At 41.3% G+C, this 16,752-nt stretch overlaps 1 protein-coding gene across 2 annotated transcripts in view; it reads left to right on the top strand.

Annotated features, from left to right (window-relative positions):
- abtb1 (ankyrin repeat and BTB (POZ) domain containing 1) overlaps positions 1-7,245 on the top strand; it is a 67,509-nt gene extending 60,264 nt beyond the window's left edge. For both annotated transcript variants that reach the window (XM_043707599.1, XM_043707598.1), the window contains 2 exons: positions 306-506; positions 4,744-7,245. In XM_043707599.1, coding sequence (XP_043563534.1) covers positions 306-506; positions 4,744-4,950 — 408 coding nt within the window. In that variant the 3' untranslated portion in view covers positions 4,951-7,245. The remainder of the gene's footprint in view (positions 1-305; positions 507-4,743) is intronic.
- The last annotated feature ends 9,507 nt before the right edge of the window (positions 7,246-16,752 follow it).

The raw sequence follows: 16,752 nt of genomic DNA, 5'->3' as shown, positions 1-16,752 counted from the left end.
GGACCTTCCTTGGATTGTGAAAGATAGAGGGCAGTGTGGAGTACCCTCTCTTACGGCATGTGCTGCTCAAATGATTACAAACAGTCCCAGACTAGTTCCCAGCGCACAATAGTTCTGTAAATGAGGTACCTCTTGCTGTCAAAGAACACCACTTGGGCATTAATGTCATCTGTGGAGCCATACAACAGTGGATAGCTGAAGCCTTCAAAAAGGGAAGAAAGAATAAACAAACTGCAAAACGTATTGTGTTACAGAACCTTGAATGGAGTAAAAACAGCATTTTTTTTACTTTCTCTTGCTTACAGTTATCCCCAGAAAATGTCTATGAGGTGCTGTGCGTAGCTGACATGTATCTTCTGCCAGGCTTGAAGAGGTTGTGTGGAAAGACCCTTGTAACAATGCTGACTGAGGACAATGTAGTGAACATTTGGAAGACCGCAAAGCTCTTCAGGCTTTCCAGACTTGAAGACCAGTGCACAGAGTATATGGCTAAAATCATAGAAAAGGTGATTTTTATTTTGGACTGGTAATGTCACGTGATACCTAACTTTACATAATCCCAGGAGATGCAGGCAAATATCTCTGACCTGCTGATCCAAACTAATCAGAGTAACTCACACCATGGGGCCCACTGGAAACAAAATAAAAACTGAAAGAACTGTGGATGCTGTAAATCAGAAAATTGGAAATTGAAATTGCTGAAAAAGCTCAGCATCTGTGAAGAGAAACCCGAGTTAATGTTTTGTGCAGAGTATTTTGTGCAGAGAAGTCATGTTAACGTTTCAGGTCCACGAGAAACCCGAGTTAATGTTTCGGGTTTCTGGTGGACCTGAAACGTTAACATGACTTCTCTGCACAAATGCTGCTAGACCTGCTGAGCTTTTTCAGCAATTTCTGTTTTGGCCGCTGAAAACAAACATGGGAAGTGAAAGGATTGAGAAATTGATGTTGTGAGAATGAATAGTGTTTGATAACTCTAAAATATATGTTTAAACAAATAGTTATAAACAAAGCTTCACTTAAATACCATTTTTTAAATTAGTTGCTTTATAAGATTGAAGTATAAGGTGCTGGTCAGACCCCAAATATACTGGATACCCAGCACAGTGGATAGTTCTGATCACAAACCTTATTTTCCTTTTAAGAGTTAAACCTTCCAGCTAGTTCTGATCATTGGGATGGTGAGGGTTTCATTATCTGCACTGATTAAGGAAATTGTGCTTATTTTCTCTTGCAGGAAATCCTTTCGCAGGGGCTTTAGGTGGAGATTGTTAGAGCAATTAAACTTCCTCCTTGTGAATTATTCATTGTGGTGAAGGATTGGAGATGTCAAGGACATAGGCAGGAGTGAGAAAGTGGGAGTCAGCTGGAACTTCTTCACCCAAAGGCAGTAGATTTGTGGAAGAGTTACCAAGGAAAGGGCATTTGAAGTGTGAACGGGTTGAAGAGATGATTGAGAGGACAGGAATTGAAAGATGCGTGCATTGATAGTATAAGACTTCAGTGTTTAGGCATGCTGTGACCAAAAGGACGTTTTGCAACTACTTGATTATCTTTGGTGTTGATCTTCTACTTGAACCATTGCATTCCTGTGCTTTCATGATTGCATTGGGTTGCCAATTTCAGGGTAGTTCAGTTCTGGTCTCCAAATTTGAGGAAAGACATTCTGGCAATTGAGGGAGTGCAGCGTAGGTTCACGAGGTCAATTCCTGGAATGGCGGGATTACCTTACACTGAAAGACTGAAGCGACTGGGCTTGTATACCCTTGAGTTTAGAAGACTGAGAGGGGATCTGATTTAGACATATAAGATTATGAAAGGATTTGACACTCTGGCAGCAGGAAACATGTTTCCGCTGATGCGTGAGTGCAGAACCAGAGGACACAGCTTAAAAATACGGGGTAGACCATTTAGGACAGAGATGAGGAGAAACTTCTTCATCCAGAGAGTGGTGGCTGTGTGGAATGCTCTGCCCCAGAAGGCAGTGGAGGCCCAGTCTCTGGATTCATTTAAGAAAGAGTTGGAGAGAGCTCTCAAAGATAGTGGAATCAAGGGTTATGGAGATAAGGCAGGAAGAGGATACTGATTAGGAATGATCAGCCATGATCATATTGAATGGCAGTGCAGGCTCGAAGGGCAGAATGGCCTCCTCCTGCACCTATTGTCTATTGGTACTGATCCAGTGGCATTTGCAGGACCTATATCTAAGTCAGGATAGTGAGAGACTTGGAGATAATTTTTGATTCATTTACTTGTTGATCATTTGTTGTAATGTAATCTGTCTTTTTGCTTTTTGTTGTTTTGTTGCTTAACCTGGGAAAACTTCGTGAAAGTTTCAGTCATATTAAGTGTGTTTTTTCAGACGTTTATGATGTAGCAGCAGTCCGATTTGTGATAGAAAGGAATAGAGAAATGCTGTGTTAATTAGTTAGGCAGTCTTGTTTCGTCTATTAAGGAAGGTCAAAAGATGCATCCAAATGAAGATGATCATATGGTCTCATTCGTTTCAATTTCAACCCCATCACCTTTCCTGGTCTCAACTGTCTGTCTTACTCTGCTTGTTATTACCATCTTTGAGTGTTGTAAATTTGTCTTCAGTCCTTAACCTAAGACCTATTTCCGATATCTTCAAATATATTACGTATATAATTTCTCTACCCTACCATGCTTCTGCGATCTGAGTGGCCAGGGTTGGTTTTCTGACTATGAATACCAGCTAAATTGATATGGAGCTGCAAACCTTGGCTTGGCTTAGTGCTCCACCCAAGTACCTTTTCCATCCTTGGAGAGGCTGGGAATGCAGGTCTGCAGCCCTCAGATCCTCGGCCACATACTGAGTCGCCTCAAGCTTGATAATAAAGGTTAATACATTCTGCATTAGTATTCAGTGAAAGAACAGTATTAATTGAGGCATTGGCGGAGCTTACGTTCCTTCTCAGCAAATATGCCTGAATCAAGGGGGAAAAAAACCTTTTTCACTCTAAAACAACCACAGACTTTCCACAATCCATGCATGATTACATAAATTGTGGCCCAAAACACAAGAACTCAACAGGGGTATTGATTCAGTTCCATTGTAAAATTGCCAACTGACCCATAATGAGCTACTTGTCTTGTCATCTGTTCCATTCATACATTTCTGGCCCTGTCATTTATACTTACAACTTCATTGCTATAAGGGCCCCAAACTAAACTCTTGCCTGGTCCATCAAAAAGCAGATAATACTACTGACTATTTATACAGCAAAAGGTCAGATCTTCTTCCAGTCTCTAACCTTGTTTGAGCTTTGTAAACTTTGCAGTTACCTCTTCATATTCTATATTCACTGATCAACCTAAATACTCCATTCATTATGCTTATCACTACAAGGCTTGTGTCTCTTGGGAAGCTGAGGCTAGTTACAGTGACTGGCTTATTGTATGCTCAGTCTTCATTATGATCTGGCACGGCATCAGGTAGTTAATTGGATGGGTATATTGCACTTGCTTGGCACTAACATTACATTTATAAAGTATTATTCCAAGTATTGAGTTTGCTTGCTAAAAACGCTATTGCAATAGTTGGAAGTTATTTAACGACAGAATATGCTGTACAAATGGAGTATCCTTTTAAAGTGAAAATTATGCTTATTTGTGGGCTGTTTAGATCCGGAATAGAAATGTCTTTCACCACAAATTGTGTTGTTACTTGCCTAACACCTTATAACCTTTCAATCCGATTAACTGTCAAATAGACTTAGTGCAAACTTCCAGCTGTGCCTTAGTTACACAGAACTGGAATTATTAACTATTTGGGTTCAAAATGTAACTTAATACTTACAAAGACCTGCATTTTATACTGTTGATTGCATCTTTCATACTGAACAGGCTGAAAATTTTTAAAGCAAAGTACTCCGGTGCGGGAGATCTAAAATAAAAACAAAGTGCTGGAGAAAGTCAACAAGTCTAATGGTATCTGTGGAGAGAGAAACAGAGTGAACATTTGGAGTCTGATATGACTTAGTAACTGTTCAGAGAATTTGAACTAGAATTTGTTTCTCTCTCCACAGATACTGCCAGATACCTGAGTTTCTCCAGCATTTTCTGCTCAAATAAATTAAGATTGACAAGATTTTTTTATTAGGACGTGGATTCACCAGAACTCTGCTGTTCTTTGAATAATGGTTGGTGATTTTCTACATCCACCTGATTGAGAGAGAATATGCTCAGTTTAATGTGTCACCAGGATTCACCACCTCTAGTGGTGTGCCACTAAATCAATGCCAGACTAGAAATATCAGCCTGGATGTACTCAAGACTCTGCAGTGGGCCATGAATTTGGGGATGAGAGTACTGCCTTCCTGAGTTCAGAGCTTAACAGCGATGGTGAGAGGGCAAACATTTACAAATGTGCAAAATTTGCAAATGCATGTGTCAGCTTAAATCTTTATCTGCTTTCAAGAGATATTCATTCATCATTCTGTCGTTCACACCTCATCTGAACCCATCTTTTATTGCTTGTCCCACATGACCATATCTGCAGCCCCCCATCCAGCCACCAGTGGTTTTGCCATTCATATGCCTACCCTTTTTTTTTGAACCCCCTCCCATTTTGCTAATAAAAGCTATTGCATCTCTAATGTTAATGCTTGTTCCTCTCTCCACAGATGCTGTCAGACCTGATGAGTATTTCCAGTCCTGCTTTTACTTGGGAAGATTTGCATCGGTTTTAATCACCTTTTTGTTTTCCTGATCCTGTTGTAGCTTGTGGAGTCGGAAGAGTTTGCTGAAGTGGTAAAAGAGGATGCTGCAGCCGTCGAGGCCCGACAGGAGACTGACTCCATTCCCCTGGTTGATGATATACGTTTCCATGTCACCAGCAATGTGCAGACTTATAGTGCCATCGAGGAAGCTAACCAGAAACTGCAAGCTTTGGAAGAACTTTTGGCTAGATTGGAACTCGAGTGTTAAGAGAATAATCACTTTTCCATTGTGACTAGATACATAGATCATGTTGGAGAGCAGCACTGAGAAGAATGAGCTTTGCCCAGGCAGTATGGTTACTTTCTTGTGAACTTGACTGCATCTTAATATGATAAGAAAGAAGGACATTTAGTCAAGAGACAGTGTCCCATTTTGTTTGCCTGCATTGAATGGAGATTTAAAGCAATAAGGTGGAGCTCATGTAAGTGCTCTCCATCCCTCTGATATAGTGCTTATTCCTTAGCAGTTCTTATTCTTCCCATCCCTGATGCATGGATCATTCAGACTAATTCTGGCTTCTTAGCAGGTACCTTAACTGGCCACAGACTTATCAGAAAGCACAAAGAAACCCTGTTAAAATATCACCAAATTTTGGAATCTAAATTCCTGATAATATGAAACAAGAATCTTAACTATTGTTTGAATTGAGAAAGCTGCATACTCACAGCATATCTGTTGAAGAATTAGGCTGAATATCTTGTGACTGTCACCGGAAATGTTTGTTATTTTGGGTTTCCTTCAGTCAATTTCTAACCTGCTGATTGTATGCAAAAATTTTCTGATTTTTTTCCAAACGCTGTTTCCAGCCCTCTGCTATTTTTTAAAAGCTTCCAAGGAGATGTGTGTTTCAGAATAAGTACCAAACTGGCCCAATGCATTGACCAACCAAGGCAGGAGGGTCACAGGACTATTGGCCAGTGGGCAGACTCTGGAAGAGCTGTGTCTTTATACTGGGACACTACACGGCTAATCTTTTTGTGCTTTCATGGATTCCGTGGGACTCTTGTTTTAGAGTCAGAGCTACTATAGATTAAAAATACCAGAAGAAGTAGCAAACTTTATAATCTGGAGGTAGGCTTTTGCAACTTAACTAATAAAAGCTAAATGGCTGGGTTGGGGAAGGTATATTGTCCCAATGTTTTCTCTTAGAACCATGCTCCGTCCAATCTGAGTTGATTTTGTGCTTAGACTGATAAACAATGTTTTTGTCATGCGCTTTGCCACCGATTTTCTGCTGACGTCTGCATAGGGCCAAGAGTAAGCAATTTGTGTCTATTCTGCCAGTTTGCAGTCAGTGCAGCTCCATCCTTTTACTTCCTACTGTTCCTTGTAATACTCTTGCATTCTAAATAAGTTTCTGCCTCCCTTTTGAATGTAAGAAAAATACTGTAGGTGCTGGAAATCTGAAACAAGCACAGAGAAACTCAGCCAGTCTGGCAGCATCTGTGAAGAGAGAAACAAAAGTCATTCTGAACGCAAAATGTTAAATCTGTTTCTCTCACTGCGGATGCTGTCAGACCTACTGAGTTTCTTCAGCATCCTGTGTTTGTTTCTGTAAAAATGCATCTGGACTTTCCATGTTTCAGCTGTGGATCCCACTTATTCACCACACCTTTGTGTGAGAGCCTTTTCTGGACCAGTTCCAGTAAAATCATAGTTGGGACATCAGAATGGAAAGTAACTTCAGGTGGCTCCCTTTCTGTCCAGTCCCCAACCTATTCTGATGAGGCTGACTCAAAGGCATCAGTGGCCTTCCTGCTTTGCTTCCCTCATATACAAATCTGTTTTTGTCGTCTCTATCCCGATTTAAAACCTCCAACTCAGTGGTTAAACCTCTAACTGTACTGCAGGACCAAGAAAAGCTACAATTGATTTCCTCCCTGGGGAAGCCAGCAAGAGAGTAAGCTGCAGAGCATGCAGTTTTGGTCTGTTTAGATACCATTCTGAGTGGGCTTTCAAAATATGAGACTGTGTCTTTTTTCTTTTAAAAAGAAAATTGGTGTTTAGAGACTTATTGCAGTGCAGTTTAATTTTAGTCTATCTTTCACAAAATGTGAATTCATACTTAAAGCCAGAAATTAATTGCTGTAAGATTGTTGTTTGTTATCACAGAACAGCTAGAGAATAGCACTATTTTATCTAATTTAATGTCTCTATGCATATATAATATATATTTTATATATACATTATGTGCATATAAAACTATTTTGGCCCATCTGGCAGCAGATGCGCTCGGAGCTCCTGAAAATATCAGAATGACTCCTTCAGTGTATCGATAACAGATTACATATCAAGGCATTTGTTGCACTTTTATTTAATTATTCAGTACTTCCTTCAGGTTCACTTCAGTGCAGATTTGTTACATATGTGGTATAATTCAAGCAATGAAATTCAAGGATAAGCCAGGATAGCTTCACATTTAAAATGTAGTGTGATCTGCTTTCCATGCAAATGAATGTTATAAACCCAGTTATTTATAAATTCAATATGTTGTTACCAGCATGAACTGTGAAGTATGTGTTCCTGGATGAAAAAACTGTTTTCCTCTTTGGGAGCCATTTGCTGATCATTTAACGCAGTTTGAAAGGACTGAGTGATACAATGGGATAGAGGCCTGTTGACTGTAAAAGGCTTGTGTAAAAACGGTTTGGGATGGCACTGGGGCGACACAGTTAGCTCGGTGGTTATCACTGCCGCCTCACACGCCAGGGACCCGGGTTTGATTCCAGCCTCGGACAACTGTCTATGTGGAGTTTGTACATTCTCCCCGTGTCTGTGTGGGTTTCCTTTAGGTGCTCTGGTTAGGTGGATTGGCCATGGGAAATGCTGTATAGTTTCCAGGGATGTGCAGGCTAGATGGATTAGCCATGGAAAATGCAAGGTCACAGGGATGGGGTGGGCCTGAGTGGGATGCTCTTCACAGGGTCAGTATGGAGTCATGAGCTGAATGGCCTGCTTCCCCGCTCTGGGGATTCTATGTCCACATTGGGTATTCAAATTCATGCAATGGGCATTTAAGGAATAAATTGATTATGTCTGTTTAATCACTTAAATGTCACAATTTGTATGATGGCTGAAATTTCCTTTGCAAACAATGGACTGACTGGTGGTCCGGGTGAGGGGGTAAAGATTCTATGAACTTTAGACATATTTAGTAAATAGAATCAATACACTAAGGAAGTCACACTTACAAATATGCTCCTGTGTTGTGGCAGATATGATACTTGTGTGATGTTTTTAATTCATCACCTTAAATTGAACCCACCTGCCACCAACTGTATGTTTATGCCAGTGTTCTACAGCTCCAAAAACTCATCAGATGCAACCCAGAGCCAGAATCTATAATGATCCTGCTGGGTGGTTTAACACATGGCATGAAATTATGCTCACCGTGTGTGTGTGTGTGTGTGTGTGTGTGTGTGTGTGTGTGTGTGGAGGTGGGGGGGGTCTTCCTGATATCAGTCCTGAATTGTCTTTCATATTTAACCTGTTCCTCCATCTTTCTTCTTACTGTTATGGTATGTTTTGAAGTCTGTGGCTTTTCTGAGAAGGTGATGGTGGGCTGTCCTTGTCCTTGGTGGGCAACCCAGAGTCCAGCACGTTGTGGAGATGCAGTCACGTATATCGACCATCCGTGGTAGTGATAAAAAGGTTTCTTTCTGTCAAGGTATTTGTTTATATAACCCTGCATTACCATTGTGGTTATTTTTGACGATACCTCCTTTTTAAAGTCTATAAGATATAGGAACAGAAGTAGGCCATTTGGCCCATTGAGTCTCCTCCACCATTCAATGAGATCATCGAGTATTAAGAGTATTGGCTAATTTGATAAACTAAATGACTGCAGTGGTGGGATTAGATCTCATGTTCTGCATTACCGATCGAATAAATATTATCAGTGTACTTCCCTACAATTTAATGTTTTAAGCTCAGTCAATGGCTGTACCATCACTGAATCGCCCACTGTCAATATTCTGGGGGTTACCATTGACTGGAGACTGAACTGGGTCACACATGTAAATACTGTGGCTACAGGAATACATCAGGGGTTAGAAATTCTGCAGCAAGTAACTCGCCTCCTGCCTTCTCAAAGCCTTACCCCCATCTATAGGCGACATGATGCAATACTCTCCACTTGCCTGGATAAGTGCATCTCCAACAATAACCAAGGTTGAAAACGTCCAAGACAAAGCAGTCCATTTGGTTAGCACCCCATCTCACAATATTTGCTCCCTTCACTGCTGACGTTCAGTAGCAGCAGTGTGTGTCCATCTATGCGATGCAGTGCCACAGCTCACTGAGGCCTTACAAACCTGTGACCTCCTATCCATGAAAGAACAAGGATAGCACACACAAGGAAACACCATCAGCTGTACGTTCCTCTCCAAGTCAGACACCATGCTGACTTGGAACTGTATCTACATTCCTTCACTGTTGCTGGAAATCCCTCCTGAACAGTACTCTGGGTGTCCCTGCACTGTACAGACTGCAGTGGATCAAGAATGCAGCTCACCATCAATTGCTTACCTTGAGCAATTAGGGATGGGTAACAAATGCTGGAAAAGCAAGCGATGCCCATATTCTGTGAATGAATGTAAAACTTTTATATTTCTCTGTTGTTGCTGGCATGCCGTTTATTTCCGAAACTGCTTTATTGATTGGAGTCTTTGATACTGCTTTAATGGAATGTGAAGCATTGTGTATTCCCTTGCAAGTTCTTGCAGATATTTGTCCCTCTATAGACTGGAATCATCAAAATGCCTGGTTTGCCTTGAGAAATATTGGCTCAAGTTCAGACAGCAGCAGTGAGCATGAGAGCAAAGGCTAGGGCTGGGTAAGCGAAATCAAAAATCATAAGCACCACTGGAATTGGCCAATTGGCCTTTTTCTGTTCCTAGCACAGCTCTTCTGTGATTCCACAAGCCCATGGCTGATCACCTACCTCAATACCATTTTCCTGCACTGTCCTCTTATCCCTTGATATCTTTAAACAAACAAAAAACAAAGAACCATGGATGCTCGAAATCAGAAACAAAAAACTGAAATTGCTGTAAAAGCTCAGCAGGTCTGGCAGTATCTGTGGAGCGAAAGCAAAATTAATGTTGCTGATTCGATGACCTTTCTTCAGAGTGAAGTTCTTCAGTTCTGAGTAAGGGTCACTGGACCTGAAACATTAACTCAGTTTCTGTCTCTGCAGATGCTGCCAGACGTGTTTTTCCAGCAGTTTCTGATTCTGTTTGTGGCTCTTGATATGTTTAATGTTCAGACATCCATAAATCTCTATCTATCATATTGGATGGCTGAATCCTCACAGCCCTCTTGAGAATTCCAAAGATTCACCACCCTCTAAGTGAAGAAATCCCTCCTCATCTGTCTTAAATGGCCGACCCGTATTTTGTGATGTTCCTTAGTTCTCTCCCTTGTGTTGGCCCTCAATAGAAAACTTGGAATGTTTTAAAATCACTGAAATCCTCACTATTGACCATTTCTGGTAGGCGAACAAGGAAATTTGTCAGCCTTGTGACAGTAAATAAAATTTGGCTGATTTAAAATGGTTCAACATTTCTACATTCCCCGGAACTGGGAAAAGGTCAAAATCCCAGCTTGCAAAGACTGTGACAGTGGTGCCACCAACCAGTTTCTTTTGGTTCCCACCATATTTTTTTTAAACCATGTAATTGTATCAGAAAAGTGCTAGCTAATGAGTGCACCATCAGTTTTTAATAAATTTCATATCCTTATCAGAGCTTTTGACTTGTGTCGCAATATAATCTCTAATTCCAGGCATACTTTTTAAAAAAAAACCTTCCTTAACCCTATTGTCTCTCCACTTCTCTCTCTCTCCCTCAAAGCTCCTTCAAAACTCCACTTTTTACCAAACATCTGATGAATTCTATTTACCCATTTCTCCGCTGTCTCTTGTTTTGTTTCACTCCTCGATGTGTAGGGGTTTGAGATGTTTTCTTTGTTAAAGTTGCGAAGTGAATACAGACTTCTGCATTACCCACATATTGTCAGTTTTGCTGCAGGAAAGCCTGTAGGACACTGGTATTCATTGCTGACCTAAAGATGTTTGGGATGTTTGCTTCAGACCCAAACATGCCAGGACTTATTCCCACCTTGCAGAGGGTTTGCAAGTGTTAGCAAGGACGACAATAAAGATACTACAGTTGGTTGCAGCATCCTTAGAATAGGAGGGTGAAACATATATCATTTCTGATCGATATTCAGTGTTTCCTGTTGTAAGTTATAGCTGTGTACATGGAATAACAGTATAAGAGCAGAGAACTGAGCTAAGGTGGAGTTCCTATTAAAGTCCCCACTGTTTAGGCTACCAACCTATAGTAACATTTTTTTAAAAAATCCTTTCACACTAAAACATTCTAAAGTGTCTTAGAACCAGCAAAATGCATTTTGAAGTGTAGTCACTTGTAGGAAGCGCAGTAGTAATTTGTATATAGCAAGTTGCCACAAGCAGGAATATCATAAGGACTAGGTAATATTTTTGTAAGGTTGATTAAGCGGTAAATATTGGCCAGCATACCAAGAATCTCTCTGCTGTTAGTCTTCTAAAGGTCTCAGGCTACTGTTTTCACATGGACCAAACGGCTTCATATCATTCAAAACACATCACTTTCAACAGTCCAGACTTCGTTTTGCACTGGAGCATTAACCTAGATTTTTTCAAACAAAGTGCTGAGGAGACTGGAAAAACTGCACAGTGCTAGAGAAACTCAGCAGATCTGACAGCATCTGTGAGATGATTCATCAGAATGATTCTGAGAGAGAGAAAAACACAGTCAGCATTTTGATTCTGCAATGAAGGTTCAGTTTTCTAGAAATCTTATCAGACTCAAACATTAATTCTGTTTATCTCTCTGCAGATCTTGTCAGAGTTGTTGAGTTTCCTCCAGCACATTTCGCTTTTGTATTTTTAAAACTTTTTGTTCAAGGGCATATGGGCTCCACTTGCTGGGTCAGCATTTCTTGCTCAATCCTGATCACCCTGAAGAAGGTGGTGGGAAGCTGTCTTTTTGAATCTCTGCAGTGCATGCAGTGTAGGTGCACCCACAGAACTGTTAGGGAGGGAGTTCCAAGATTTTGACCCAGTGATTGTGAAGGAAAGGCGATTACAGTTCCAAGTCAGGAGGGTTTGCAGCTTAAACCATAAGAAATGGAGCAGGAGTAGGCTGTTTGGCCCCTCAAGCTTGTTCCACCATTCAGTGGGATCGTGGCTGATCCAACATTCCTTGTATCCAGTTTGCTGTGTTTTCCCTGTAACCCTCGATTCCCCTTTTGATCAAGAATCTATCTATCCCAGCCTTAAATATACACAAGGACTCTGGTCCCACAGCTCTATGTGGCAAGGAGTTCCAAAGACACTCAACCCTCTGAGAAGCAATTCCTCCTCGTTTCAGTCTTAAATTGGCACCCCTTTATTCTGAGACTATGCCCTCTGGTCCTAGTCTCGGCCATGAAGCGAAACATCCTCTCAGCATTTACCCTGTCAAGTCTCTTCAGAATCCTCCAAGTTTCGATGGGATTGCATCTTCAAGGAGTAGAGTCCCAATCTGTTAGCTTTGGTCATCAGGCAATCCCTCCATACCAGGGATCACTCCAATGAATCATCTCTGAACTATCTCCAATGAAATATCTTTCCTTAAATAAGTGGACCAAAGCTGCTCACTGTAATTGTGATGGGGTCTCACCAGTACCTTGTACAGTTGCAGTAAAACTTCGGTATTCAACTCCAACCCCCAATATCCCATTAACCTTCCTGACTACCTATGAAAATGAATGGGATCGCAATTTGTTTGCAGAGAAACAGCATGAACTTAATATGCTGAGTGGCCTGCATTGAAATCATTTCGTGATTTTATTTATGTGTTTGGATTTGTGCATCCAAGTATGTGTATACCGTGTGGTTTATGGATAACGGTTTGTGCAATGTCCAAGCTTTGTAATTTTAAAGTTTTCTATGGGCCCACCCCATTATGTTCCTGTGTCATGTTCACACCCAAAACAGATGTTGAATAATGCAGTTATTTACTCCCAGTGGTCATTGAGGGGTGTAATACACCAGGCAGCATGAATAGTGCGTGTCACTTTAGATGTGTTTAGTGGAACCTGGAAGTTCAATTTGCCAGAACATCGAGCATTAATTGGAAAATGTCAGCAAGTAAAATGAATTGGGACTGAAAGCTCTCTTTCAACTCTCTGTTGGCCAGAGTTATAAACAGTGTACACCTGAGGCTGCACTAGCGTGCTGGCAGATAACTTGAGCACCAGAGGAAATTAGTTCTACTTCCCATCAGGGTTTAGAACCATTTGTTTTGATGGAAATGACAGATAGATTTAATGGTTTTCCTGCTTCAGCAATTCTACTGTCCAGCTGCAAAGTAAAGAAAGAAGCGAGATCACAGTAGCTAATGTTAAAGCAAGGATTTACCTCAGTTCCCTTCTTCCTGTTTTACATAATTCAGGTATGTTCATACTGAGAATTGGGACAATTGGCACCCAGGTCCTGATGAAAGGCTTACGCCTGAAACATCAATTCTCTTGCTCCTCAGATGCTGCATGATATGCTGTGCTCTTCCAGCACCACACTCTTGACAATTGGCACCCAGTTCAAGCTTTAACATACCCTTGGACTGGGTTTGTGTGTGGGTCTGTTCCAAAATAGTTAATTTTAGCTTTGAGCGGCAATTGTAGAATGTTGCAGTTGGAATGGTAAGGATGATTTGGAGGTGCCAGTGTTGGACTGGGGTTAAAAATCACACAACACCAAGTTGTAGTCCAACAGGTTTATTTGAAAGCACTAGCTTTCAGAGCACTGCTCCTTCTTCAGGTGGTTGTGAGATGTTGGGTGGGATTTGGTGAGGTTCTTTTAACCTGAGCACAAATTTGTGAGCTATTGCAATGTAGTAGTTATATTACTAATGGAGTAATCCAGGGAATTAATTCAAGTCCAACCAGGAAAGTTTGAGAATTTTGACAAAGTACTGTAGTAGTTTTGTCATTGCATTCTGCTGCACAACTGACCAGGAAACACTGCTGCCCTTGACAAGTATGTATTGGAAAGGTATACAACCTCATGAAGAACCTGTTTGGATATACTATGGATGCGCTTCCCATGGTCATCACATTCTGAAGTGGGATTTGAACTCCTACCTCTAGCCCAAGGCGGGCGCTACCCACTTATTCTTTACTTGTTCCTAGGATTCGGGTATTGCTGGCAAGGACAGAATTTTTTGGCCATTCCAAAATGCCCTTGAGCCCAAGGGTTTGCTTAGACATTAGTGAACCAGATCAATTTTAATTAGAATGGTTTCATAGTCACCATTACTTCAACCACCTTTTAATTCTGTAATTATTGATGGTATTTGAACCCAAATCCCTAGAACATTCACCTGCCCCTTTGGGTAACTAGCCCAGTGGCAGTACAACATTGCCATAGGTTCCACTGCAACCCATGCTTCCTTCCTCTGAATATCAGAAACGCAAACATCAACCAGCCAGTGATTCCTGCTTGTTTATTTTTCAACAAGCAAACACAAATTTGCAGCATCTTTTTTAATCATAAAGTAAGACCAGCCTTTATATAGCACCTTTAATGTACCTCAGAAAATACTTTCAATTACAGAATTTATGATGTTTGCCAATAATGTAATTTTTGACAGGACACGATCCCACAAGTAGCAAAGAGATTAATGACCAGTTGGGTGATGCTAACTGAAGGCATATTTTGTTTCAACCAAAACACCAAGACAAGACTTTGCGATGTTGAAAGTCTCAGAGAGCATGTGCCCTACTTTATTTTACCCATCGAGCAGATCCACTGTTCTCTTGGCCTGGTGCTATCCTGGATGTTGGCTGGAACCCACAGTTCTGGATCCCTTGAAAATAACTTTTCCTTCCAACCAACTAGTGCTTATGCTTTAAGTGTTGGAAGAATGAATTAATTTTTCTTTTTCGTCCACCACAATATAAGTCACAGTGGTAAGGAGTGCAGGTGTCAACTGTGTCACAGTGGGTAGCATTTTCATCTCCAGTCAGAGAGTCGTGGGTTGAAGTCTCACTCTTGGGCTTGACAGCAAAAGTCCACAGCTCACCTGATGCAAGAATGAGGGAGTGATGAAATTCTGGAGATACCATCTTTCAGATGAGATATTAAGTGGAGGCCTTCTCTCTTTTAAAAGATTCCATGAAGGAAAAGAAGCAAAAGTTCTCCCTGGTATCAATACTTATCTCTCAATCAGCGTCACAGTAAGGTATATGATTGTCATTGCATTGTTCAAATGAATTGTTGCATTTCCTGCATTGCAATGATTACTAAGTACTTAATTGGCTATAAAGCATTTTGGGATGTCCTGAGGATGTGAAAGATGCTATATAAATGGAAGTCTAAATTTCATTTTAAGTGTGGAGTGTCAAGATCCCACCCATCACAACTTCCACTGTTGTGAAAATTCCTGAAACCACCCCCAACACTTCTATCTGCACTAAAATGTTTTAGTAGGGTCAGAGGTGGGGGTAAAAGAGGGGGAGGTGTGGCATTGCTTGTCAAAGGTCGTATTACAGCGGTGGAAAGGACGATGGATGAAGACTCGCCATCTGAGGTAGTTTGGGCTGAGGTTAGGAATAGGAAAGGTGAGGACACCCTGTTAGGAGTTTTTTTACAGGCCTCTTAATAGTCCTAGAAACGTAGAAGAAAGGATTGCGAGGATGATTCAGGAGAAGAGTGAAAGTAATAGGGTGGTTGTTATGGGGGACTTTAAATTTCCTGATATTGATTGGGAAAGCTATAGCTCGAGTTCGTTAGATGGGTCGGTGTTTGTCCAATGTGTGCAGGAGGGTTTCCTGACACAATATGTAGACAGGCCAACAAGAGGTGAGGCCATACTGGATTTGGCTCTGGGTAACGAACCAGGCCAGGTGTTAGAATTAGAGGTAGGTGAGCAATTTGGGGATAGTGACCATAATTCGGCGATTTTTTACTCTCGTGATGGAGAGGGATAAATGTGTACTACAGGGCAAGAGTTATAGCTGGAGTCAGGGAAATTATGATGCGGTGAGGCATGACTTAGGATGTGTGGCTTGGAAAAGTAGACTCCAAGGCAAGAGTGTAAATGATATGTGGAACTTGTTCAAGGGGCAACTACTGAGTGTCCTTGATAATTATGTACCTGTCAGGCAGGGAGGAAAGGGTCGTGCGAGGGAGCCGTGGTTTAATAAGGAATTGGAATCCCTTGTTAAATGGAAGAGGGCGGCCTATCTCAAGATGAGACGTGAAGGTTCAATTGGGGCGATTGAGAGTTATAGGGTAGCCAGGAAGGACCTGAAGAGAGAGCTAAAAGCAGCAAGGAGGGGACATGAAAGGTCCTTAGTAGATAGGATTAGGCAAAACCCTAAGGCTTTCTATAGGTATGTTAGGAATAAAAGAATGACTAGGGTAAGAATAGGTCCAGTCAAGGATAGTAGTGGGAAGTCGCGTGTGGAGGCGGAAGAGATTGGGGAGACACTGAATGAATACTTTTCTTCAGTATTCACTCAGGAACAGGGCATTGTCGTCGATGCGAATACTGAGTCACAAATAAGTAGAATGGATGGCTGTGAGGTATGTAGAGAAGAGGTGTTGGAAATCCTGGAAAAGGTGAAAATAGATAAGTCCCCTGGGCCTGATGGCATTTATCCTAGGATTCTCTGGGAAGCAAGGGAGGAGATTGCAGAGCCATTGGCCTTGATTTTTATGTCCTCTTTGTCTACAGGAGTAGTCCCAGAAGACTGGAGAATAGCAAATGTGGTTCACTTGTTCAAAAAGGGGAGTAGGGATAGCCCTAGTAACTATAGGCCGGTGAGTCTCACTTCTGTTGTGGGCAAAGTCTTAGAGAGAATTGTAAGGGATAGGATTCATGCACATCTGGATAGGAATAATGTGATCAAAGATAGTCAGCATGGTTTTGTGAAGGGCAAGTCGTGCCTCACAAACCTTATTGAATACTTTGAAAA

The sequence above is a fragment of the Chiloscyllium plagiosum genome, chromosome 18 (assembly GCF_004010195.1).
Source record: "Chiloscyllium plagiosum isolate BGI_BamShark_2017 chromosome 18, ASM401019v2, whole genome shotgun sequence".
NCBI lineage: Eukaryota > Metazoa > Chordata > Chondrichthyes > Orectolobiformes > Hemiscylliidae > Chiloscyllium > Chiloscyllium plagiosum.
This window is presented reverse-complemented; position numbering and strand designations above follow the sequence as displayed.